General features: G+C 42.8%; 1 protein-coding gene across 7 annotated transcripts in view; it reads left to right on the forward strand.

The window, feature by feature from the left end:
• The window catches only part of PIK3AP1 (phosphoinositide-3-kinase adaptor protein 1), a 1,621,635-nt gene that overhangs the window by 1,335,249 nt on the left and 265,743 nt on the right, over positions 1–20,643 (forward strand). For all 7 annotated transcript variants that reach the window (XM_085603661.1, XM_085603665.1, XM_085603660.1 and 4 more), the window contains one exon: positions 12,602–12,757. In XM_085603661.1, the coding sequence (XP_085459787.1) occupies positions 12,602–12,757 (156 nt within the window). The remainder of the gene's footprint in view (positions 1–12,601; positions 12,758–20,643) is intronic.

Raw genomic sequence — 20,643 nt, forward strand, 5'->3', positions numbered from 1 at the left:
ACCGAGACCCTCTTCAGGACCACAGTTGCACATGCATTCCCTCGCTAGCACGGAACCTTTTTAATTCTTGTTTTCTCTCTTTATATATCTCTTTCATGGTCTTCCACCGCAGAGGCACTCAATCAGCTAGACAAAAAGACGGCAGCTATCGTCTGCGTTTCTTCAGTCTGTAATTTAATTTACTTAATCATTCGCCAGCTCCATTTCGCCTGCACAACTCGCCAGAAAGTCTGAGCAGCCTCGTGACTATTTAATTAATGAATATAAGTTGAGTAAATCCTCAAGGTGTATTATTGAGCAAATATATTATACCCAATCCCTTGGGGTTAAGTGGGTTGCCCTATTGTTTTGTATACTATTGTTGGATGAGGCACGTCAGGTCTGGTTGGCGACGCGTAGCCGAGTATATCAATGGGGGGACAAGTCTAGTAAAATGCTGCACCGTCTCTGTCAGGGTACCTTCCATGCCCAGGATCTACTGGGTATACTGGACTCGGCTGGGAGGCCGATTACGTATCCCCCAGCCTTAGCTGAGAGCTTTGCTGTCTATTATGCAGAATTGTACGCACCGCGGGAATGTTTGCCGGGAGCCGCTGTTGATAAGTTCCTTGCGGACTTGCCTCCCCAAAGGGTGTCAGATGAGGTGAGGGACCAGTTGGAGGCCCCTTTGACTGATGAGGAGCTGGGCGTGGCATTGGGGGAGCTCAACTCGGGTAAGGCACCGGGACCCAACAGGTTTCCTAGCGAGTTCTTCCGCCGTTACAGTACGCAAGTGGCCCCATATTACAGAGCAGTTGTGGAGGAGGCCCGGGAAAGGGAGGTGCTCCCGGCGGATTGGAGGCACGCGGAAGTGGTGGTATTTCATAAGCCGGGTCGACCCCCTGATCAGCATGCCTCCTATCGCCCCATATCCCTATTAAATGTGGAGGCTAAAAAATTAGCGAAGGCATTGGCAAATCGTCTCTTGCCTCATATCACTGCACTGGTGCACCCGGATCAGGCGGGATTTATGCCTCAGCGGGCGACCAGACACAACATACGGAGGGCGCATGTGGCAGCGGCGGCTATACAGGCGACGGGAGAGCCGGCGGCTTTACTACTAGCGGATATGGACAGGGCGTTTGATTCCCTCAGCTGGGTTTATCTCTTTGCATTGCTACGTAGAATTAATCTTGGTCCCCGCTTTCTCTCGTACATAACGCTCCTCTACACGGAGCTCACAGCGGCGGTTCAGGTGGCAGGGGCGTCCTCCTCCACCTTCTCCTTAGGGCGGGGTGCGAGGCAGGGGTTCCCCCTGTCTCTGTACCTTTTTGCTCTGGCCATGGAGCCGTTGTCTAGGTGGGTACGCATTGATGCGAGGGCTGGTGATTTGAGTGGGCCCCGGGTCTGTCCGACGGGATCGCGCTATATGCAGATGATGTCCTATTTTTTTGAACGGATGTGGACAGGACGGGGCCGCGGCTTCTGCGCATCATGCACATTTTTGGGGAAACGTCGGGCTTGCATATGAACCCTCGCAAGTCCACCTTGTGGGCTCTGGGAGATCGCACGAGAGTGGGGCCGTGGGCGTCCTCAGTTCAGTTGGCGGTGGGGGGTCTGAAGTACCTGGGGGTGTTTCTGTCGGATGTGCCGGCGGTATCCTGGGAGCGGAATGTGGTTCCGGTGTGGGAGCGAATCCGCTCTGACATTAAATCTTGGTCTCGTATGCCCCTGACTCTGTTTGGGAGATGGTGGCGCTCCCTCGGCTTTTCTACAGCTACAGAACCACCCATACCGGATCCAGCCCGGTTGGTTTAGACAGGTGAATTCGGCGCTCGGGCAATTTTTGTGGGAGGGGGGTCGGGTGCGCGTGGCTATACGAACGTGCTTCCTGTCCACATATTGTGGAGGGCTTGCGACCTCGGACGTCCTATCATACCACCAGGCAGCGCATTTACTAGTTCTTAATGAATGGTGGTACGGGGACAGGGTAGATCTGGCGTATGCGCTGGAGCGACAGCTTATGGGGCGACACACACTACATACTCTCCTATACTCGGCTCCGTTGAGAGGTGCGCTGCCACCAGTCACACGGGTAGTGTTTCAGATCTGGAGGCAGGCTTTGCGCCGCATGGGATGGTGGCACACCCTGACTCGGGAGACCCCCTTGTGGTATAATGGGCGTCTGCCCCAGTTGGCGGCACTACAGGGCTTCAAGGAATGGAACGATATTGGTATTTCAACACTTGGCGATGTCATAAGGGGTATGACACTCAAATCCTTTCAGGATTTGCAGAGGGAGTTCCATATGCCACGGGAGCAATTTTTTAGATATCTCCAGCTCCGGCACGCCCTCTTACCCAGTTTGGTGGGCCTGGAGTCACTTCCGGACTTTAGCCCACTGGAGGCGAAAGTCTTCATGGGGGACCTAAAGGATAAAAGGATCTCCAAGATATATCAATCCCTGGTCATACACAGTTCCTCCACACTGAGCAAACTTCGGGGGAATTGGGAGGCAGATGTGGGCGCGCAAGAGGAAGAGGACTGGAGGGAGGCACTGGCAGCGCCGCGGGGCGCAGCTATAGCTATGAGGCTCCATCTGGTTCAGTTTAAGTACCTCCACAGGGTGTATTTCACAAGAACACGTTTGTGGCGGGAAGGACTGATTGCATCCCCGGAGTGTTTGCGTTGTGGTAGGGAGGAAGGCACATTCCTGCACACTATATGGCAGTGCACATCTTTAGATACGTTTTGGAGGGGAGTGTTGGCGTGCCTCTCGGAGGTGCTGGGGTGGGAGCTCTCCCGATCGCCGCGGCTGGCTATACTTCACGTCATGGAAGACATAGGGGGCAACATCTACAAACGACACCTTATGTTGTTGGGGTTTACACTAGCCAAGCGGGATATCGCAAGGGAATGGAAGGCGTCACGAGCTCCTTCCATGACGGTATGGAAGAACGGATTAGACTTTTGTATGGGATTAGAGTGACCCATCTTTGTGGCCAGGGGGTGCCCACGCAAACCTTATAAGATCTGGAAACGGTGGGCGGACTATCGGGGAATATGGTTAGAGCCACCGGTGGAGGAGGAGACCGGTGCATTGGGGTAGTTGTTCGTAGGAGCCAGTGGTCTTGGAGGGGGTACGTGGGGGTGCGAGCAATGCGAGTGGGAAAACTGATTGGTGGAAGTGGGAGAGCGCGATTAGGCGGAGGTAGTGCGATCACAGGGAGTTGGGGGTGGGAGGGGGGAGTTTAGGGAGGGGAAACTAAGTGTTCTCGCATATCCAATTGTCATTTGCCTGCATGTAAATGTATAAGAGTTATGGCGGGCGTCTCTGGAGTACAGAGCCCTGCGTTGTGATAGTCCATTTGACAAAATAAAATATGTTTTGAAAAAAAATAAATGTATTCAAAATTTTGCTACAAACACAGAACCACTAATTGAGTTATCGAAAAAGATCTCAAAATTTGTTTGGGAGGATTCTCAAGAAAAGCCTTTGCTCATGATGAAGAAAGAATTAACTAATGCTCCATTGTTGTCCCCTTACATACCAGGGAAGTCTTGGTGCATCACTGTTGACTCCAGTAGGGTAGGTCTTGGAGCGGTATTATCACAAGGAAAAGGCACTGCTGAATGTATTCTTGCTTTTGCTTAGCGCACACTCAAACCACAGGAGCATTTCCATTCAGTAGTAGAGAAGGAAATGCTGGCTTGTGTGTGGGCAGTGGAACAATTCAAAGCTTTTGTGTGGTGAACAGAATTTCTGTTACAAACTAATCACATACCCATTGGTTTCATTCAACAGTGGCTCTAATGTTCATTCTACAAGAGGCACAGCCAGATTGGTCAGACTGAGTGTGAAGCTTTTAGAATATTATTTTGAAGTACTATATATCTCCGGTGGCAGGAATACAAAAGCTGATTGCCTGTCACGTCTACCTTGTTCAATTAATGATCTAGAAAACTCAATATACAGAATGAAGTGTGTTTGGTAGCAAACATTGTATGGGGTGATACCAAATGTATCAGTGTAGAAGTCTGCCAGAAGGAATTGGATCAGGACAGTGTTTTAACAAAACATGTGGAATACAGTTCAGTTCAGTTCAAAAATAATGTTTATTTAGACCAATTGGTCTTTAAACCACAGCATTTACAATACCATTTAAAAATGTCCACATTGCTAAATTATGTTCTTAAACATTAAGAGTCATAAAATCCTTAAAAAATCATTCTTAACAATTTTAAAACAGTTTTATAACAGATAATTTAATTTACAATTGGAAGGCACTAGCTACTCTTACGCCTCTAATGGGGCGGGGAGCTTATATATACCTTGCATATATTTCCCAGGAATACATGATTAAAGAATGGCGCAAAGAAAGGAACGTACCTGTTCCTGTGTAAGCTTACAGTAAGTCACAGTCAGAGTTATCACTTGGAGTGGACAAATTGAGTCCACCATACAATGTTATAAGTAAATTGATACAACTTAATAATGAAAGCAATTTAGTAATTACTCTGAATGAGAAAAGATTGAGAGAGGCCTATTGGTGGCCGAGTATGGACAGTGATATTGAACATTTTGTTAAGAAATGTTTGGTATGTTTGTAAAATGACAAAGGACTTAGGAGTGTAATGTCTCTTAATGTCTCTTATGGTGGAAGTTGGCAGCCCACAGAATATTTGGAGCAGAGTAAGTCTGGATTTTCTGGGTCCTTTTGGAACAATTTTCTAGCAGCCAATGTTTTTTCATTGAAATGATTGACCATTTCTCCAAGTGGATTGAGGTCAAATTTGTGTGTGATGCAATTGCAAAAATGGTACTCACTTTTTTGACCGATGTATTGTCACAAGAAGGTTTTCCATTTGAGATGATATCAGATACTGGGGTGCAATTTGTGTTGGATGACATGGTGAGATTTTTGAGAGATGCTTTCATCAAGCACAAAAGATGCCGTCTTTATTACCCCATAAGTAATGGCCAAGTACAGACAGCCAATAGATTAGTGAATGAGTGTGTCAGTGGTTCAATTACTGAGGAAGTGGATGTTGTTGATGCGGTACATACAAGCTTATCGGTGTGGACTTATGTCATATTATTTACCTATTTCACTACCTCCGTTTCTTCCATTTCTGACAGGGCAAAAGGCGATATGATCATTTGGGCCACCTCATTGAATTGTAAAGTTAGTCATTTGCACGTGGATTCTAGTAGCTTATTGAAGATAAGCTAAAAAAAATGCCAATGCTTTAATATTACTGTTTGTAATTTAAAAAATAACAATTTTAACATAAATAATATGAACAACTTTCTGTTGAAACTGATAAATACCTACATCAACTATGAAGCAGATATCCCTAGTAATAACAATTCAGGTATTATTGTGGTTAATGGTAATGATAAGATTGGCAGAAAGTTGATGCTTGACGATCTAAACTTCTATCCTATGAAGGGTTTACCAATCTCAACAGTTAATTGTGGCAAACGGGGATTTCTTTTTCAGAATTTATCTTAGAGGGTAACTTATGGGATGACTACTCATCCACTATCCATAATACAGGCTTTGTTGGTAGGGGTAGTTCATCCCTTATTGACTATATTTTCAAGTCAGGTGACCTATCACACAATCTTCTTTTACGTCAATCTGATAAGTTGCTCAGGGAATTGGAAGCTGTAGAAGGGGTTCATAGGCTGAAATGGGACCAGGTTAACCCAGCTTTTATTGTAAGAAATCTTATTTCTAACTACCTTAATGATTTCTGTAATTTTCTGAATATAACCAAGAATTATGATGCCTTAGTCCTTGACTCTCTCAATCACATACGTTACTTGATTAATTACTTGCAATGGTACATGACCACTCCAAAAATATTGGTGATAGATGGTTTAACTGTGCATGTGCTAAGGCCAACAGATAACTGAGATAAGCTCTTACTAGGAAGAGATAAGCAAGAAGTGGATGTATGCAGACATCAATGTAAAGAAGCTGTTAGAGTTAGAAAACTAAATTACAAGATAAGGCTGGGAATGAGTCCAGTTTAATAAAAACTTTAGTTGTTTTTGGAAACTTATTAACTCAATTTTTTTTTTATTCCCAGTAAAGACTCTGCTTTAGATCTACCAATTGCTCCGGATGACTGAATTAATTAGTCCTCTACCGTATTAGAGAGGCTTGTTTGCCCACTCATGAACATTTAGGGTCTAGCAGCCCAACTCAAACTAGCAAAAGTATGACATTCTGCTACCTCGAATTACAGCGTGTAATCATTAGTAGCCCTGGCCAAAAGGGCCTGGCCCAGATGGGGTTCCTGTGGACACCTTTGAAAGCAATGTTGGCTTCTGGGCCCTGATTGTAACCACAGTACTTAATGCCACTAGTAAGAATCCCAGACTCTTGGTCTCAATAAATATTATTCTCTGTGTATAAAAAGGAAGAAGAGAGTGTCCACGTATGTTCACTGCATTTGGCTTTTATGGACTTCAGTTCGGCCTTTAACCATGTTAACATCAAAACTGTGATCCATTTTCACCAGCATGCATTTAACTTTCCTGCAACACCTGCACAGTGACTCGAATGCCAAGTCCACTATAATACCTAGGTCGATTGTACCAAGACTATTAAACTGGACAGGGGCATTAAAAAAGGATGTGTGATAGCCCTGATTTTATTTATTTTATATAATAATGACCTAAAACCTTTTTTGACAAAAGGGTACAAGGGCATTTTGTGTATTAGTAATCTTTTAATACCGATTTTACTATATGCAGATGATGCAGTTTTAATGCCAAGGAGAGCCAATGTTTTAAAGGAATTACTTGATGGCTTTGCAACTGTTATGGATGACAGGGACCTCAGTAACTACTTGAGTAAGATGTTCATTAGGGTTATAGTTCAAAATCTGTTAAACCAAGAAATGTTTCCAAAGAAGGTCATCAATTACAAAAGGTCAAGGCCTTCTCTAATTTAGGTGTGGTTTTCAATAGCACATCCAGATGGAAGGAGCTTATGGGATTAAAATGAACCTCCTTTGTAAAATGAGTAAACAGTACATCCCTCATTTTTTGACCTTATATCAATTTAAATTTGTTTCTGTTGCGTGTGATGGTGCTGTAGTCTGCGGATATACTAACTCTGGATCCCTGCAAATTGAAGTAAATACATTTTGCAGAAGACTTATGTCCATCCCACAAAGCTGTTCACACCTTACCTACCATGAAGACGTTTGGATTTCTCAACTTACATATGACATCCAACTCTTGCCTCTTCTACTGTGGATCTCTGTTTGAACCAAACCTTGTAGCACCTTAAAAAGATTGATCATCAAATATGTGTTACATATCGAGGGCCATAGCTAGTTGAGATGGTTGTTTTCTTATATAAATCCCTTTTTTCCCCATGTGGGCAGACCAGATATGTTTCACTTTCCAGAGAACTTCATAAAGAAGGATAAGTTACAGGCTATGACTGTGTTTTACCAGCATAGAGCTCAGGCCAGAGAATTCTCTGAGTTGTCTAAACTGCCTGGTAAATCATACATTACGACTAAGACTACTTTTATGATGGAACCTTATCTTTTGAATGTACATAAACTTGGCATCGTCATTTCGAGATCTGCTTTTGGTTGGGGATTATACAATATTTTGAATATTCCCTGTGAGTAGAAGGATACAACTTAGCATTTGTCTCTGTCCCTGTGACAATGTGTCCTCGCAATGCTCCATGCACTTTATGTTTTTTACAAATGTTATACGCTTCAGTGGCAGAAGTTCCGGATTTCCATTCTTAAAAATGCTAATTTTGCACAATGTAGGGCAACACTTCTTTATTTACAGATGCTTACATCACCCTTAGCATGTTTTGCTGTTAGTCATTCTTTGTCAGCTGCTATCTAGATTAAGATAAGTCTGCACATGAAAAAATTGTGATGATATGAACATTTTATCTGTTTTCATTGCTGTTTTGGGTCTTTTAAACTGAATAAAGATGAAATTGGTTGAATGACTGAGTTAGGACCCCAATATTTACTGAGGATCATGGTCTCAGCAGGATGTTTTGTACTTGGTCTATGCAAACCTAGACAGCAAACAAGCATTTGCAATGCAATAGGTCTCGCATTTACGCCAGTTTAAGCTATTGTGATTGTAAATGACAATGCTTTTTATTTATGTTTTAAAAAACAAAACATAAATAAAAGGCATTGTCATTTACAATGCCAATAGCTCAAACGTGCGTAAATCCGAGACCTGTTGCATTGTAAATGCTTGTTTTGAGTAGTTATTCCTGTAGCCATGTTAAACCCTGGAGAGGGTTACAGTGCTGTACATTAATGTTCAACTTACAAAAATACTCATGTACAGTAGCAGAGTATCAATATGGTCTATACACAGCAGAGAGTAGAGAAAGTCTGTCAAAAACAAAGGCTCAGCTTGAGAGTAACAGAAGATGAGGACCAGGCAGAGTAAAAAGTGAAAGAAAGAAAAATAAAAAGCATTAAAACACGATTTCATCTAGCATCACCTCTGACAAAGTTTCCTGAGGAGGGCCCCTAAACTAGAGTGCGGGCATGGTATTAGCGCGGGAAACGCATTATTTCTGCACCCTATTAAAGCCTTTCAGAGGAGGGGTGGTGGTAAGGGGGGTGGGGGGGGGGGTGTCATTGCCATTCCTTCAGCAAGAGTTCCCACCAAAGAATCTATTTCAGAGAAGACGCCTTTCTTGCGAGGTAAAAAGGGGGATTTCTCACTGCTGGCTTCACCCATAGAAAACCAAGGGTATTTCATGTCTATGGAAACCGTCAGAGAAGTAAATCGCTCTGCCCCGGCAACAATACGTTTACATGTTAGATCATAAATAGGGGATTGAGGACCTCAAAATGTACAATTGTGGGTGTGCAGTGGTTGTATGCGAGGATCATCTAGCTTGTCAGGGGGAACATTGACTCATGCACAATCTTTAACCAGGTAACTGCTTGTTCACGTGCAAGAAACATCCTTAAGGGGGTGCATCGAGTGACCCTGCAAAACACTGTCAGGCTGCAAGCACCAGCAGTGTAGGGAGACGACCCCAAGTATGACTCACGGTGGCAGTTTGCCATAAGAATTATTGGGGTACTAACTGCCACTCTAGTGCTCATTCTGGGTAAAGCGCATAGCTAGATGGTGAACCCCTCTAGCAGCCTTGGCGTTACAGATGTGTTTTAGTGCACAGGTTCTGCTCTTAAAATGAGGAATTCGGCAGCACAAGAACCAGGTGGCTTCCAGCATTTATATGTATGCCCTCCCATGAGCACCAGCCGTTTCATTTGTTGGCTTGAAACAACTTGTTGTTTATTTTCGTTTTACGACATATTTTTGTTTACCGTCATCTCTGATGCTGTAAGCCTGCACATGAAAAGCGGTTTTCCCACAAAACCTTTACTGGATGCAAACGGTTTTCTCAATGTATGATGATTACTCCAAGCACTCCCTAGGGTAACAAGTCTTCTCTTTAGGAAGGCAGTACAGAGAAGAGGCCCCCTATTGGCTACAATGTGAGCTGCCTAAATGCGAAGTCTGTGTTCCGGCTCCTCTGCCCAATTCGACAATAATAGCAGACACGAGGCAAATCACCTCATCTCCCCAAATCCATGTCCCCCTGTGTGTCAAAGCTGAGTGCAGGAAGCATCTGTGTCCAGCGCTGAGCCTAATTTGGGTACACCAATAACCCAAGATGCAATGTTTCAGAAAGCGAAGCAGGGCTGTGTGCTGGCCAAAGGAGAGTCTGGTCAAATGTATTTATTTTATGGTGATATCTGTGAAAAAGAATAAACTTCTTAACTTAACGTGTATCTGTGAACCACATGTTTACCCAAAGGTATCTCCGGGCTGAGAAACAGATGTTTGTTGTTACTCAGCTAAATGGTACTAATTTTACCTCAGAAGGATAAAAGGCTGATCGGACCTGCTGGAATGAGAACCTATGACCATCAGGCCAAGCACAGGCCACTTAGTGGATGCATTAATCCACTAAGACACCCGAGCCACCTTCATAAACTTACCTCACTGTTACTCCTGGGCACATCTGTTTTCCGAACGCCTCATTTGACATATGGCCTGGTACTCCCCCAAGTCCCCTCTTTAACTTTTGGTACCCACAGCCAGCCCTTGTCCAGATGAGGTCACCCTCCCTCCCTTAAGGCAAGTATTGAGACCACAACAATTTTGGAATTTTTTTGGATTAGGGGGGAGTAACCCCCCCCCCCCCCCGGCCGTATTTATTGCAAAATAAAAAACATTATATATTAACCTTATGTACAATTACGCAGAAAGGCCAAATACATTGTTAGACAGATGATGTCACATGGCTATCCTTAACTCTAATACACACGACACTCCTACCGTAAATCTAACAATGCATATATTCACTTTCTGCGTGTCCCCTCTAGAGCCTACGGCAAAGTCAATGACTGGCAGCCTCCAGATCCCAGCAAACTAGCAAATTACGTGAAATTATGTCGCCGGAGTTGGCTTGCGCAGGGGGTACAGCTTATCGGACGGATACTTTCCCCCGGGCCCCCCCTGCGCCCTGTGCCTTAAACTCCATGACGGGGGCTGCAGAAATTCTGCATACTTGCGCCCTGATGCGCATGCGCGTGCGGGGGTGGCCACAGGCCCACTGGAAAGAATTACTCCCCCGGCCCCCGCACCCCGACAGCCTACCTACCGGCTGTCACTGCCCCTGGAGTTACATGGTTCTAACCGCTAAGGACCGAAGACTATGCTTACCAATCATGACCTTACCGCCTGACCGGAGACACACCACTAAATACGGCATTATTACCCGAAATCAAATGACATGTGCCGACATTCATTTGAACGTTATATTTCAATCACAAACTCTGTATCAACCAATCTGTACTTGAAAAGCTTCCAAATAACGACACTTTTATTATTATAAATTCACCAAAACATCATATTTCATTAACTATCTCGTGAGATACCTGTAATATAAGAAAAAGTTCACGTTCTTGCCAATATTCTCCAAAGCCCCCCCCCCACGGTGAATGTTCTCCCTTATGTGGGCACACAAAAGAAGAATGCCAAATGCATTCTGGGATGAATTTGTTTCTTGAATACAATTATTATCTGGAGATTTAAAAGAACATCGTCTTTACAAAACCTTGCCCCATTATTTAAGTGACAATTCCAAAGTGTACACAGAAAATACCATTTAATCAACTCGGTCAAAACTCGTAATTTTGCTGTCTGCCAGCTCGCAAGTCGTCTCCATTAATAAAGGAGGAATAGAAACAAAACAGGTTTACAGTTCTTTTTTACAATCACTCGTAAATACGGAGCTGGTTGTCTCAAAACAGTATTTAAAGAAAATGTAAGTATGCTTGCTTCAATGAAAATCAAGAAGGCTGCAATATGTGTCTCATTGTCAGATATTCACAACTGTTTTATAGGGCTTCGAAGTTGCAAAGCTGCGTGCATTCGATATGTAATCATACTATTGTTAGCAGTAAAAGAAGGAGTGTATCGAAAGATCAATTACAAAAAAAATACTTAAAATTCAGCATCTTGGGCATGATGACTGTGAATATTAAGTTTTGAAGGAGAGGAAGGGAACCCCGTGAAATTAAAATCTTTTGTGGTTTAAAACTAAAGAACTTTTTTCACTGACGTGAAACATATGTTCAACAGTTTATTCCCTCCCCCAACCTAAAAAAATGCCACGTTTGGGTTAATGTGTGGCCGTTTGATAGGAACGTTCTTTCTGCCTGAAAGGGAGATTTATTTGAATGCTCCAAAAATGCATTTATCCTCAGCACAGCAGAGGTGGCATTTCCTGCCACGGTCACAGACAATGCTGTTATTTCAGCCTGCGACTGTTGCTCCATTTTGGAGCTGCTTGATTTATAGAATTTTGGAGCTGCTTGATTTATAGAATGTAATGATGTAAATTGACTGTCATAATGGCATTTAAATGTGACCCGGGGCACGCAAATAACTAACAGGTGACTAATTTGCTCCCCCTCCCCCTCCACAGCTCCGCGGCGGGTGCAGGAGTCACGAACGGCTCGTAAAAAAGCCGTAAATTCTTCTCCGGCATTCACAAACTCGGGTAATTAATAGCACGGCTCCTCCGAGACCGGCACTTACAGACCAATAACAAGGATAAGTTTTAAAGAGCAGAGGAGCCCGGCCATGCAGTGGGCGCGTGTGAGCCAGAGAGGAGACGCCATGCGCGTGCACATCGCCTGTCCGTGCGCGCACATGGTTTGTCTCCCTTCGGGCACCAAACCCACAACAATAGAGTCTTGCCAAGGCGACGCAGCGCATGCGCTGCGTTCACTAGGCGAGACCTAAAAACCTCATTAAAAGTACTGTTTATGATTGATTGGCTAGAAAACAGACTTTCCAGAGCTTACCTGGTAGTTACCTGTGTACCGTCATTGCTGTGCCTGAAAACAATTAGAATCTAGGAGTATCCAATGAAACGTACCCTCCTGCAAGTGATCCATGGTGGCGCTCCAGACTTGCGCAAAATATGGAGCTGTCACCAAAAACATTATTGTGGTATTAGTATAGCTTTATTAATGAAATCAACTTGAGTGCCCAATGTGCTTTTTATGCTAGATTTGCAAATAACAAAGCCCATAAAGCATGGTGAAGAGCTGCCTTCCAGAGTGGAATATGATGTTTATGAATATTATCCCAAGAGAAGCATCGAACCTCCAAAGACGGGCATCCAACGTGGGACATGGAACACCGAAAGCAGTTCCAGCACAGGAAGTAAGTAGTGATGGTTACACACTGCCGAGAAAAACAGGCTCAGTGTCTGTCTACGCCCTTACTGTGCCTCATTTTGTAGAGTAAATTCTAAATCCAGCACAAAGAACATACAGCAGGTGCTTGGTGCAAATGTTAAGTGCTGCAGGTAGTTTTTGCACCCATTAATCGTACTTCTGTAGATAGTTAAATCTCTGCACGTCATTTTCATTCTTCATTTTCGGGTAACTTATTTTCTTTTATTTCATGCTTCAAATTCATGTTCATTCATGATCTTCATAGATGTTTTTTACGTTTGTGCCGTGCTGCACTATCCACTTGTCTCAATTAAAAATAAATGAATATATATATATATATATAAAGTGTAAATATAAGAAATTGTTATGTTTTGACTTCATATTTGTTACACTTGGGTGTAAATCTGTAAGGCATTTACACTATTGAGGCAATGTATTAGTGTAAAACATCAAAACATTTAATTGCGTTCTTTTTATGGGCATTTGCACGCACTGGTAAACGATAACATGAGTGAAAACAGTCCTTGGTATAGTAAATAGAATTCTGCTCTACTTGTGTACTCAGGCACACATATTCAGGAGCAAGACTATAGTCACAGGCAAAGAATGGCCAGCAATCCAATCACGTAGTGCACTTTTCAGAATAAGTAGTAATTGACATTCGAGTACCCTGTCCAAAAAATAACAAGTCATGGCCTGGAGAAAGCCGTGGCTCAGATTATAGACAATGCCAAAATGATGTTCAGCGTTATGCCATGTGTGTGTACAGTGATGTAGATCACATGCTGTGCACTCTTCTGCCATACGTGTATATGCACGTGGAGGCATTACACAATCTGTAAGTCCATGACGTCAATATACTTACTGATGACCCTACTGTGGAGGAGCGCTAGAGCGAAAATATTGATCCTAAATTCTCAAGGAGCACTAGAAAGAGTAGGGAAGCTATGCCCAGCACCAGTATGAGTTCTGGAACAAAACACATTTTATTTTTTGTGTTGTGCACAATACATTAGATCACATTTTTGTGCAACCCTCGTGCTTCTGATAAGAAAATGCTTAACAAATACTATTGTGAATATTTCTGAATTGCATTTAGTTGTAATTGGAATTAAATAAGGGGGGTCACGCATATCAGTGAAGTTTAATTTTTTAATATACGAGAAAAGGACTCGAAGCTTGAGTCAATAGATACACACACATAACGCTTATTCTGTACAGCAAGAGCTCATGTGGAATCTTAAAACATTGACGGTCTCTGGGTCTTTTTAAAGAGATCGAATGAAGGATAATCTCAGGACTTTACTTTTATGTGGTATATGTAGAAGGCAAAGGAGGTATTGATCACTCTCATTTTAATTTCAATCAAATTGCTGACATTTTAAGGTCCAGACCAAGACTTACTATGGTATCTTGCTCCTCTGAATGTTTTTGGGGAAGATACTAGAACATTAGAATCTTGGTATCACCAGATTCTAGAATAAGCTGCTCACTGTCAGTTGGACTCTGATGACAGTTGAAGCTAGCTGCGGATGAGGTGTACACAATAATGCCTCTTCTCCACTTTATTCCTGCCTCTATCTTCTTTTGGATGTGCCTTGCCGATTTTACACTGGTGACGAGGATGGTATCTGTCTAGCATCTGCAGGTGTACACCTCAAGATGAAGAGTTTATCATTGAAGATTTCGGAGAGACTGATGGTATTCGACACTAAGGCTCATGCTGGAGAATGTCTAAGCACCAGACTAAAGAATGATGTTGAGAGCCAGATCCATCACAGGGTTATGTGAGACTTGTGAGAAGCTGATGAATGGCTGTGAGTACAAGAATGGAAATTAGTGCCCCAGGGTGTCTATCAAAAAATCAACTGAAATCTTATCGATGGTGTGTGGAGTGAATCTGACGACACTTTCACCCAGGAACTCGATGTAAAGTGTGATGCTGGCGAAACTGTCAAATGTGTATTAGTGCTGGTGAGTGAGTCTCAACACATTGGAAATGTGGAGCACTGTTATCGGGGCAAGCGGGTATAAACATTAGCGTGTCTCTGCACATGACAAAAGTGGTGCATTGTTTCCAGAGCAAGTCTGAGTGCTCGGGCCTTGGTGAGCGTATGTGGGTCACAGCATTTGAGGCACATCGAGGGTTGCAGAGTACTGGAGCAGATTTATTTGCTCATGCTTTGGTGAGCGTATGAGGGTCACAGTATTTGAGATTTATCGAGTGAAGCAGAATGCCGTAGCAGAATTTATGATTCTCTTCATCGCTCCGTGAGTGACAGCTCAGTCAATGACGCAGTGAAGGAAGTGAAGAGCCTGCTGGCGAATCACTTTAATTCAATTTTATCATGATTTGGAGCTCCTAGGAGTTCCACATAAGTAATAAACAGATAAAAAGGCTCTGATTTAACAAATCATTCAGAGCTAAAATAGCAATTACAGTACATGTAAAACCATAAATTCATCGATTTTGTTGAGCAATACATGTTGCAAGCAACTTACTAAAACGAAGAGTGCAAGTACGCAGATATTAGACCGATTTCACCATTGTAACGGATTACCGATAAAACAATTTGGGTCAAGCTATATCTTTAAATACTCCAAAACATTTAACTTCATTATACAGCATCTTAGATTTTTATATATAGTATATGTACAAAGTATATGTAGAGACCCATCAGTTACAGTTTTCATCATACAAACTAAATTCATAAATGCGCACATGATAGTAAAAAGTGCAAATGCGAGACATCCTGTAACAATTTCTTTTTTTTTAAATAAAGAAAAAAAGTGAATCTCGCTCAGACGGACATCAAGGAAAAATACAAGCAGTAGCCTAAAAGGTGCAAAATACATTCATTATGTAGTGCAGACTATGTAGCAGCATACATGTTATCGAAGTGCAAGTGCATAAGTACTGTACTAATTCCATTAATCTTTTGATCCTTTAAGGGACCAACTGACTTAATAAGATGTAATTCTAATTGTGTCATTAGATTTTATAAAATAATCAAATATACAATATGAGGACCCTACAATTCTAAATATATTATATTATGTAATGAATATTGTCCATATACGACCTTCTTCAACATACCACAGCCTACTTCTTCACATTTGTTCTTATCTAAAATATATTTAAAAATTGTTTAAAAAATATGTAAATTTGAAAACACAAATGGTCAGAAGGGGGCCAAAAGAAAATTTTGGGCCTCCTCGGCTGTGGCGATGTTATATTTAAAATACAATGGCCTCAACCAACAACGTTGTAATGGTTGTAATAGGGAGCAGACAAATAAAACATGATTTATATCCTGTACCCAGCTTCCACATAGGTGACAAAGTCTGTCCTGCCTGGCTAATCCTTCCCACACCCCTGTCACAATTCGTAGGGGCCAAACAGGATTGTCAGGGCAAGATTTGTTTCCTATATTTTTTATGGAAAAATTCCAATCACACATTTGTTCATTTTGTAGCTTTTTTATATTGGTGTTGTCACTATCCGTGATAGTGAGTGAAAGAACAGCCAACACGTGTTTCACCCCTTTACATGGTCATCCGGCCTGGGGCTTCCTCAGGGCTGTGTATACATTCAAAAATTGCAAGAAGGGGGGAAGTGGTGTTTATCCCCGTGAAAAGAGAGGGAGATTCCATACAACATATGGTTGAGGCTGTTTATAAATACTACTCCCAGTTATTGTATCATTGCCGTTTTGACCCAAGTATAAAGTGGTATCTCTTTTCCGACAGACTTCATAAATGGTCTTTATTAGTATTTTCAATGCTTGTTTTGATGATGGGCCTACACTGCTAAGGCCAATGTCGAATAAATCTGCTGCTTTCACATAATTCCTAAAAACAACGCTTTTCCCCTTTAGGCCTACAAATATTTCCTGCCTTAGCGCTGCCCATAAAGGGTTTTCAGCGCTGTTCAACAAGACATTACTCCATCTCAAGCATGCAGCCGTGGCGAACACATAGGTCGAGAGGAGCCCAAATTCAAGCCTGATTGCCACTATGGGGGCTGCTCTATTCAAATTACAGATCTGGCGCCAAATACGCCCCTCTGCCTTCTCAAAAAAGGCCCACTGTTGTCCGACCACTAGTTTGCAAGTGTATCTCAGTGCTGGCGGGATTTTAAGATTGTATACTGATATCACGTGCGCAAAGTGTTTTTGCCTGCAACATTTATACCAATTTGCGCATGCCTGAGATATTGCCTTACTTCGGCATTGGTCAATATGATCATTGCTAGAACATCTGCTTGTAAAAACTCTTGCCAGGTATGGGTACAACTTCACTACATCAATTTTTCCTGTCCCCAGGAACCAATGCATATTTTTCACAACTCTACCACCCCGATATCTAAAAACCATAATTTTACTTTTTGCTCTATTTATTTTTTTTAAATTATCATCTGTGTACCGTGCTAACTCATGAAGGTGCCTTTGAAGTCCTATTGGACTAATCCATCAGAATGGCATCATCCACATAGAGAAGACAACTCAATTTCATTGTTTCTAATTTGGGGGAGTCCCCTTTACACAGCCCCACCCTACTCGTCAGGTCATTATTGTAAAGAGAGAAAAGGAGAGGGGCTAACAGGCACCCCTGCTTCAACCCAGTATGAGTCTCTACTTTATTCGACAGGCCCTGATTACCCCCCATCAAAACCTGAGTCCAAGTTGAGGAGTGCAATGCTATAATCAGTCTCAGCAAAATCGTAGAGATCCCCATTGCTGCCAATTTCCTCCACAGCGACCCCCGGTCTACCTGGTCGCAAGCCGTGGAGAAATCTATAAAGGCACTATATAGGGCAATTCCCTTACCCATTGGGTATTTTTCAATTAGGGTTTGCAAGGTGGTAATATTATCGACTATGCCGCTAAGCTTCCGGAACCCTGCTTGCTCTGCTGGGACTAAGTTATTTCCAAAAGCCCAGTCCTGAAGATGGAGAAGGATGCTTTTAGCAAAAAACTATTCTGTTGCATTTTGCCTAAAGCTGGCAGGGGACATTCTTGGACCCTTTTTATATAATGGAACCACAATACTTCCTTTCCAAGAATATGGGATAATCCCGTATGTATAACAATAGGAGAATACCGGGCAAAGGATTTGTGCCCATGCAGGGCTATCTTGTTTGATTACAGCTATTGGAAGATCATCTGGGCTCATCGCACCTGAATACCTCGCTGTCAGTAGCACAAGATAGAAAAATACGCCACTAACCTCTTCGTAGCAGCCAGCGAGAACGATGGATTGTAGAGGAGCCTCCCTACTCTCCTGAGCACAATCCCCCACAGTGTAGAAAACACAGCTATGGAAAATAGCGCCCCGGGGAAAAGGGAAAGGGACGAAATAGCAAAGAGTACTGCCAGGAATTCTTGCCTCCTAGGTCTGGTCTAGGTTTCTGAATTTCTTCCTTTTATGTCATAGTACTGCATAGAGAAAGAGGAAAGAAACAAGCGTGAAATGCCTCACAAATAAACACATACAGATTCATTCAACAGGTTTCTGTTATGTGTCTTACATTCACAAGGAGCCCAGCAGCTATTCCCTTTAAAATAATCAGGAGACTACAATCCTCCAGACACCACGACCTCTTTGGACCCAATACGGGAAAAGCCAGGATCCTTCGAGCTCCAGCCATTCACAGTTTCCCATCAAACGCAAATGTTAATATCCACAACCTAAAAAAGGGGCACCCTACCGCTGTTCAAAAATCACAGCGAGTGTAGTACCAAATCCAATAAGGCCCCGATCGCTGTTTTAGTCACAGCAGAAGAGCCATTCATGGCACCAAACGCGGTTATCTAGCCGTGGGAGAAATTTGCCGAGAGGACGCGCTGAGTAACTGTTCCAGCGCGTGCAAGACAAAAATAGAAACACAAAGTAGCGTGAGAGAAAGGGGAGCGCTCTGGCGCTTCTCTCAAACGGGAATCATGATACCTGATAGCTCTCGAGCCGGGAGACGGGCTCAGACCTGGCAGTCTTGAAATAGCACGCTAGTGCTTAACGGGGTTCCAGGAATCCTCGGTAAGAACACAGCAGTCAATACGCCGATCACCAACGATCCTCCAGCGGGAAGTACCTTTCGCTATCGCAGTGAAGTACTGGCCAAATTGTCAAGCACCTTCTTCCTGAAGAGGAGGTGCTTATATAGAAGGCGGTTTCTTACAAACGGCAGTTCTGTTTGTCTCTGCTATGGCCCAAAGCCTTCTGGGAAATATAGTGTAGCGGGCTCCTGTTCCATTCACACCGGTGTACATGCCTACAGGGGAGATATTTATGGTGTGTGTGTGCCTGACCTGTCTTCCCATAGTGTGTAATCGCAACACTTGCCCCTTTAATAAAGCTTTCAAATTCTGTACAGGAAGGTGGGCCGCAGTCACTCCCCACATGAGGCTCCTTAAAAACCTCTAACTTAGACCTGGTCCTTATATTAGGAGCATATAACTGTGAGATGTATTGGGTCCCTTCTGCATCGGATATTAGAATGGCTTTTGCCTTAACTCTATTGTCACAATATTTAACTATTAGAGCCTAACATTTGCGCAAGTCACTGGACTGTGCAACTTCTCTTAATTTAATCCAGTTTCAGTCCTCCACTTTTCTGCATTCGGACGCCTTGATTCTCTTTCTTATCTGCTTTAATCAACTAATTACCCTTTGCCTAATCAAAGAAGATTGCTTAAATTGTTCCCTTACTAGAGCATTTATCTCCTTATATAACTTTTTCACCATGCCCGAACTAACCGCTGGTTGATTAGTGCATCTGACCTGTTTTTTCCTTCTTCAAGATGTAAATAAGAGAAGGTTTTTTTCAAGACATGTGATGGTATTTTCCTGTATAGCGTGGTTTTGGAGAGTTAGGTTTAATTTAGGAACTTAGATGGCTTCTAGTAGCAGTGAATTCAAAAACCTAGTAGCTGCTCGCAGATTAATTGTTTCACTAAATGTGTGACCTTGGTCAAGTAATTTTTCTCATTGTGCATAGGGTCCACTACCTGGCTAACATACACACATGCTTATACTTATAAAGGTCTGTTTCTGCTTTAGGTGCTAAATGTAGAGCTAATCTGTTGGCTTTTTCAAAATGGAAGCATTTGATACTTGGCACAGTACTAGGAAAGTGAAATCACCCATGTCTCACTTTCGCTGGCCACATTAAAAACATGAGTGGGTCAGGGTCGAAGATGAGGGATCCCTCTGTACTTCTCTGGGTTTTAAAAGGTCAATGATCCCATCTTCAGTTCGACAAACCTCTAAGTCTTCACTGAGGCCCACACCGAGAAGCGTTGTTGAAAATTTAGAAGTGCTGGCAGTGTCCGACCGGGTTTAATAAAGAATTACCCACTGGCAAGCATGCGTGGTACTTTGAGCCACAGGTCCCACCATGTTAATCACTCTTTTCCCCGAAGTACTACCAACCGAGATTTAATATCTTTCAGATTAAAAGCCTCCTTAGTATTGTATAACACTCCACCAATGTCCTGGTGATCCTTCCAATGGGACTAACGTGGGACAAAAACTGGCTCCTTAGACGGGAAAACATCAATCCCATTTTTCCTGAAAAGATCTACATTAGCCAATACAAACATTGCAATTATACCAGAGCTAAAAGTTACCATGGATCGTGAGAGTTCACATCCTGATTCTAAAAATACCCGCTCATCATATTTACTTGTTACTAATCTCAGATCTTCAATTTCACATAATATCTGAAAAATGAAAGTTCTATTAAGAGGACCCAGTTCTCTATCAAATAATGATATGAAAACCAGGGTGTTCACTACTTGTCCTGGCTCATGTACATCACATACCCTATCACACAGCTTTGACTCAGACACCGGCTCTGGCATATGTCATGTA

The sequence above is a fragment of the Triturus cristatus genome, chromosome 1_2, assembly GCF_964204655.1.
Source record: "Triturus cristatus chromosome 1_2, aTriCri1.1, whole genome shotgun sequence".
Classification (NCBI taxonomy): Eukaryota; Metazoa; Chordata; class Amphibia; order Caudata; family Salamandridae; genus Triturus; species Triturus cristatus.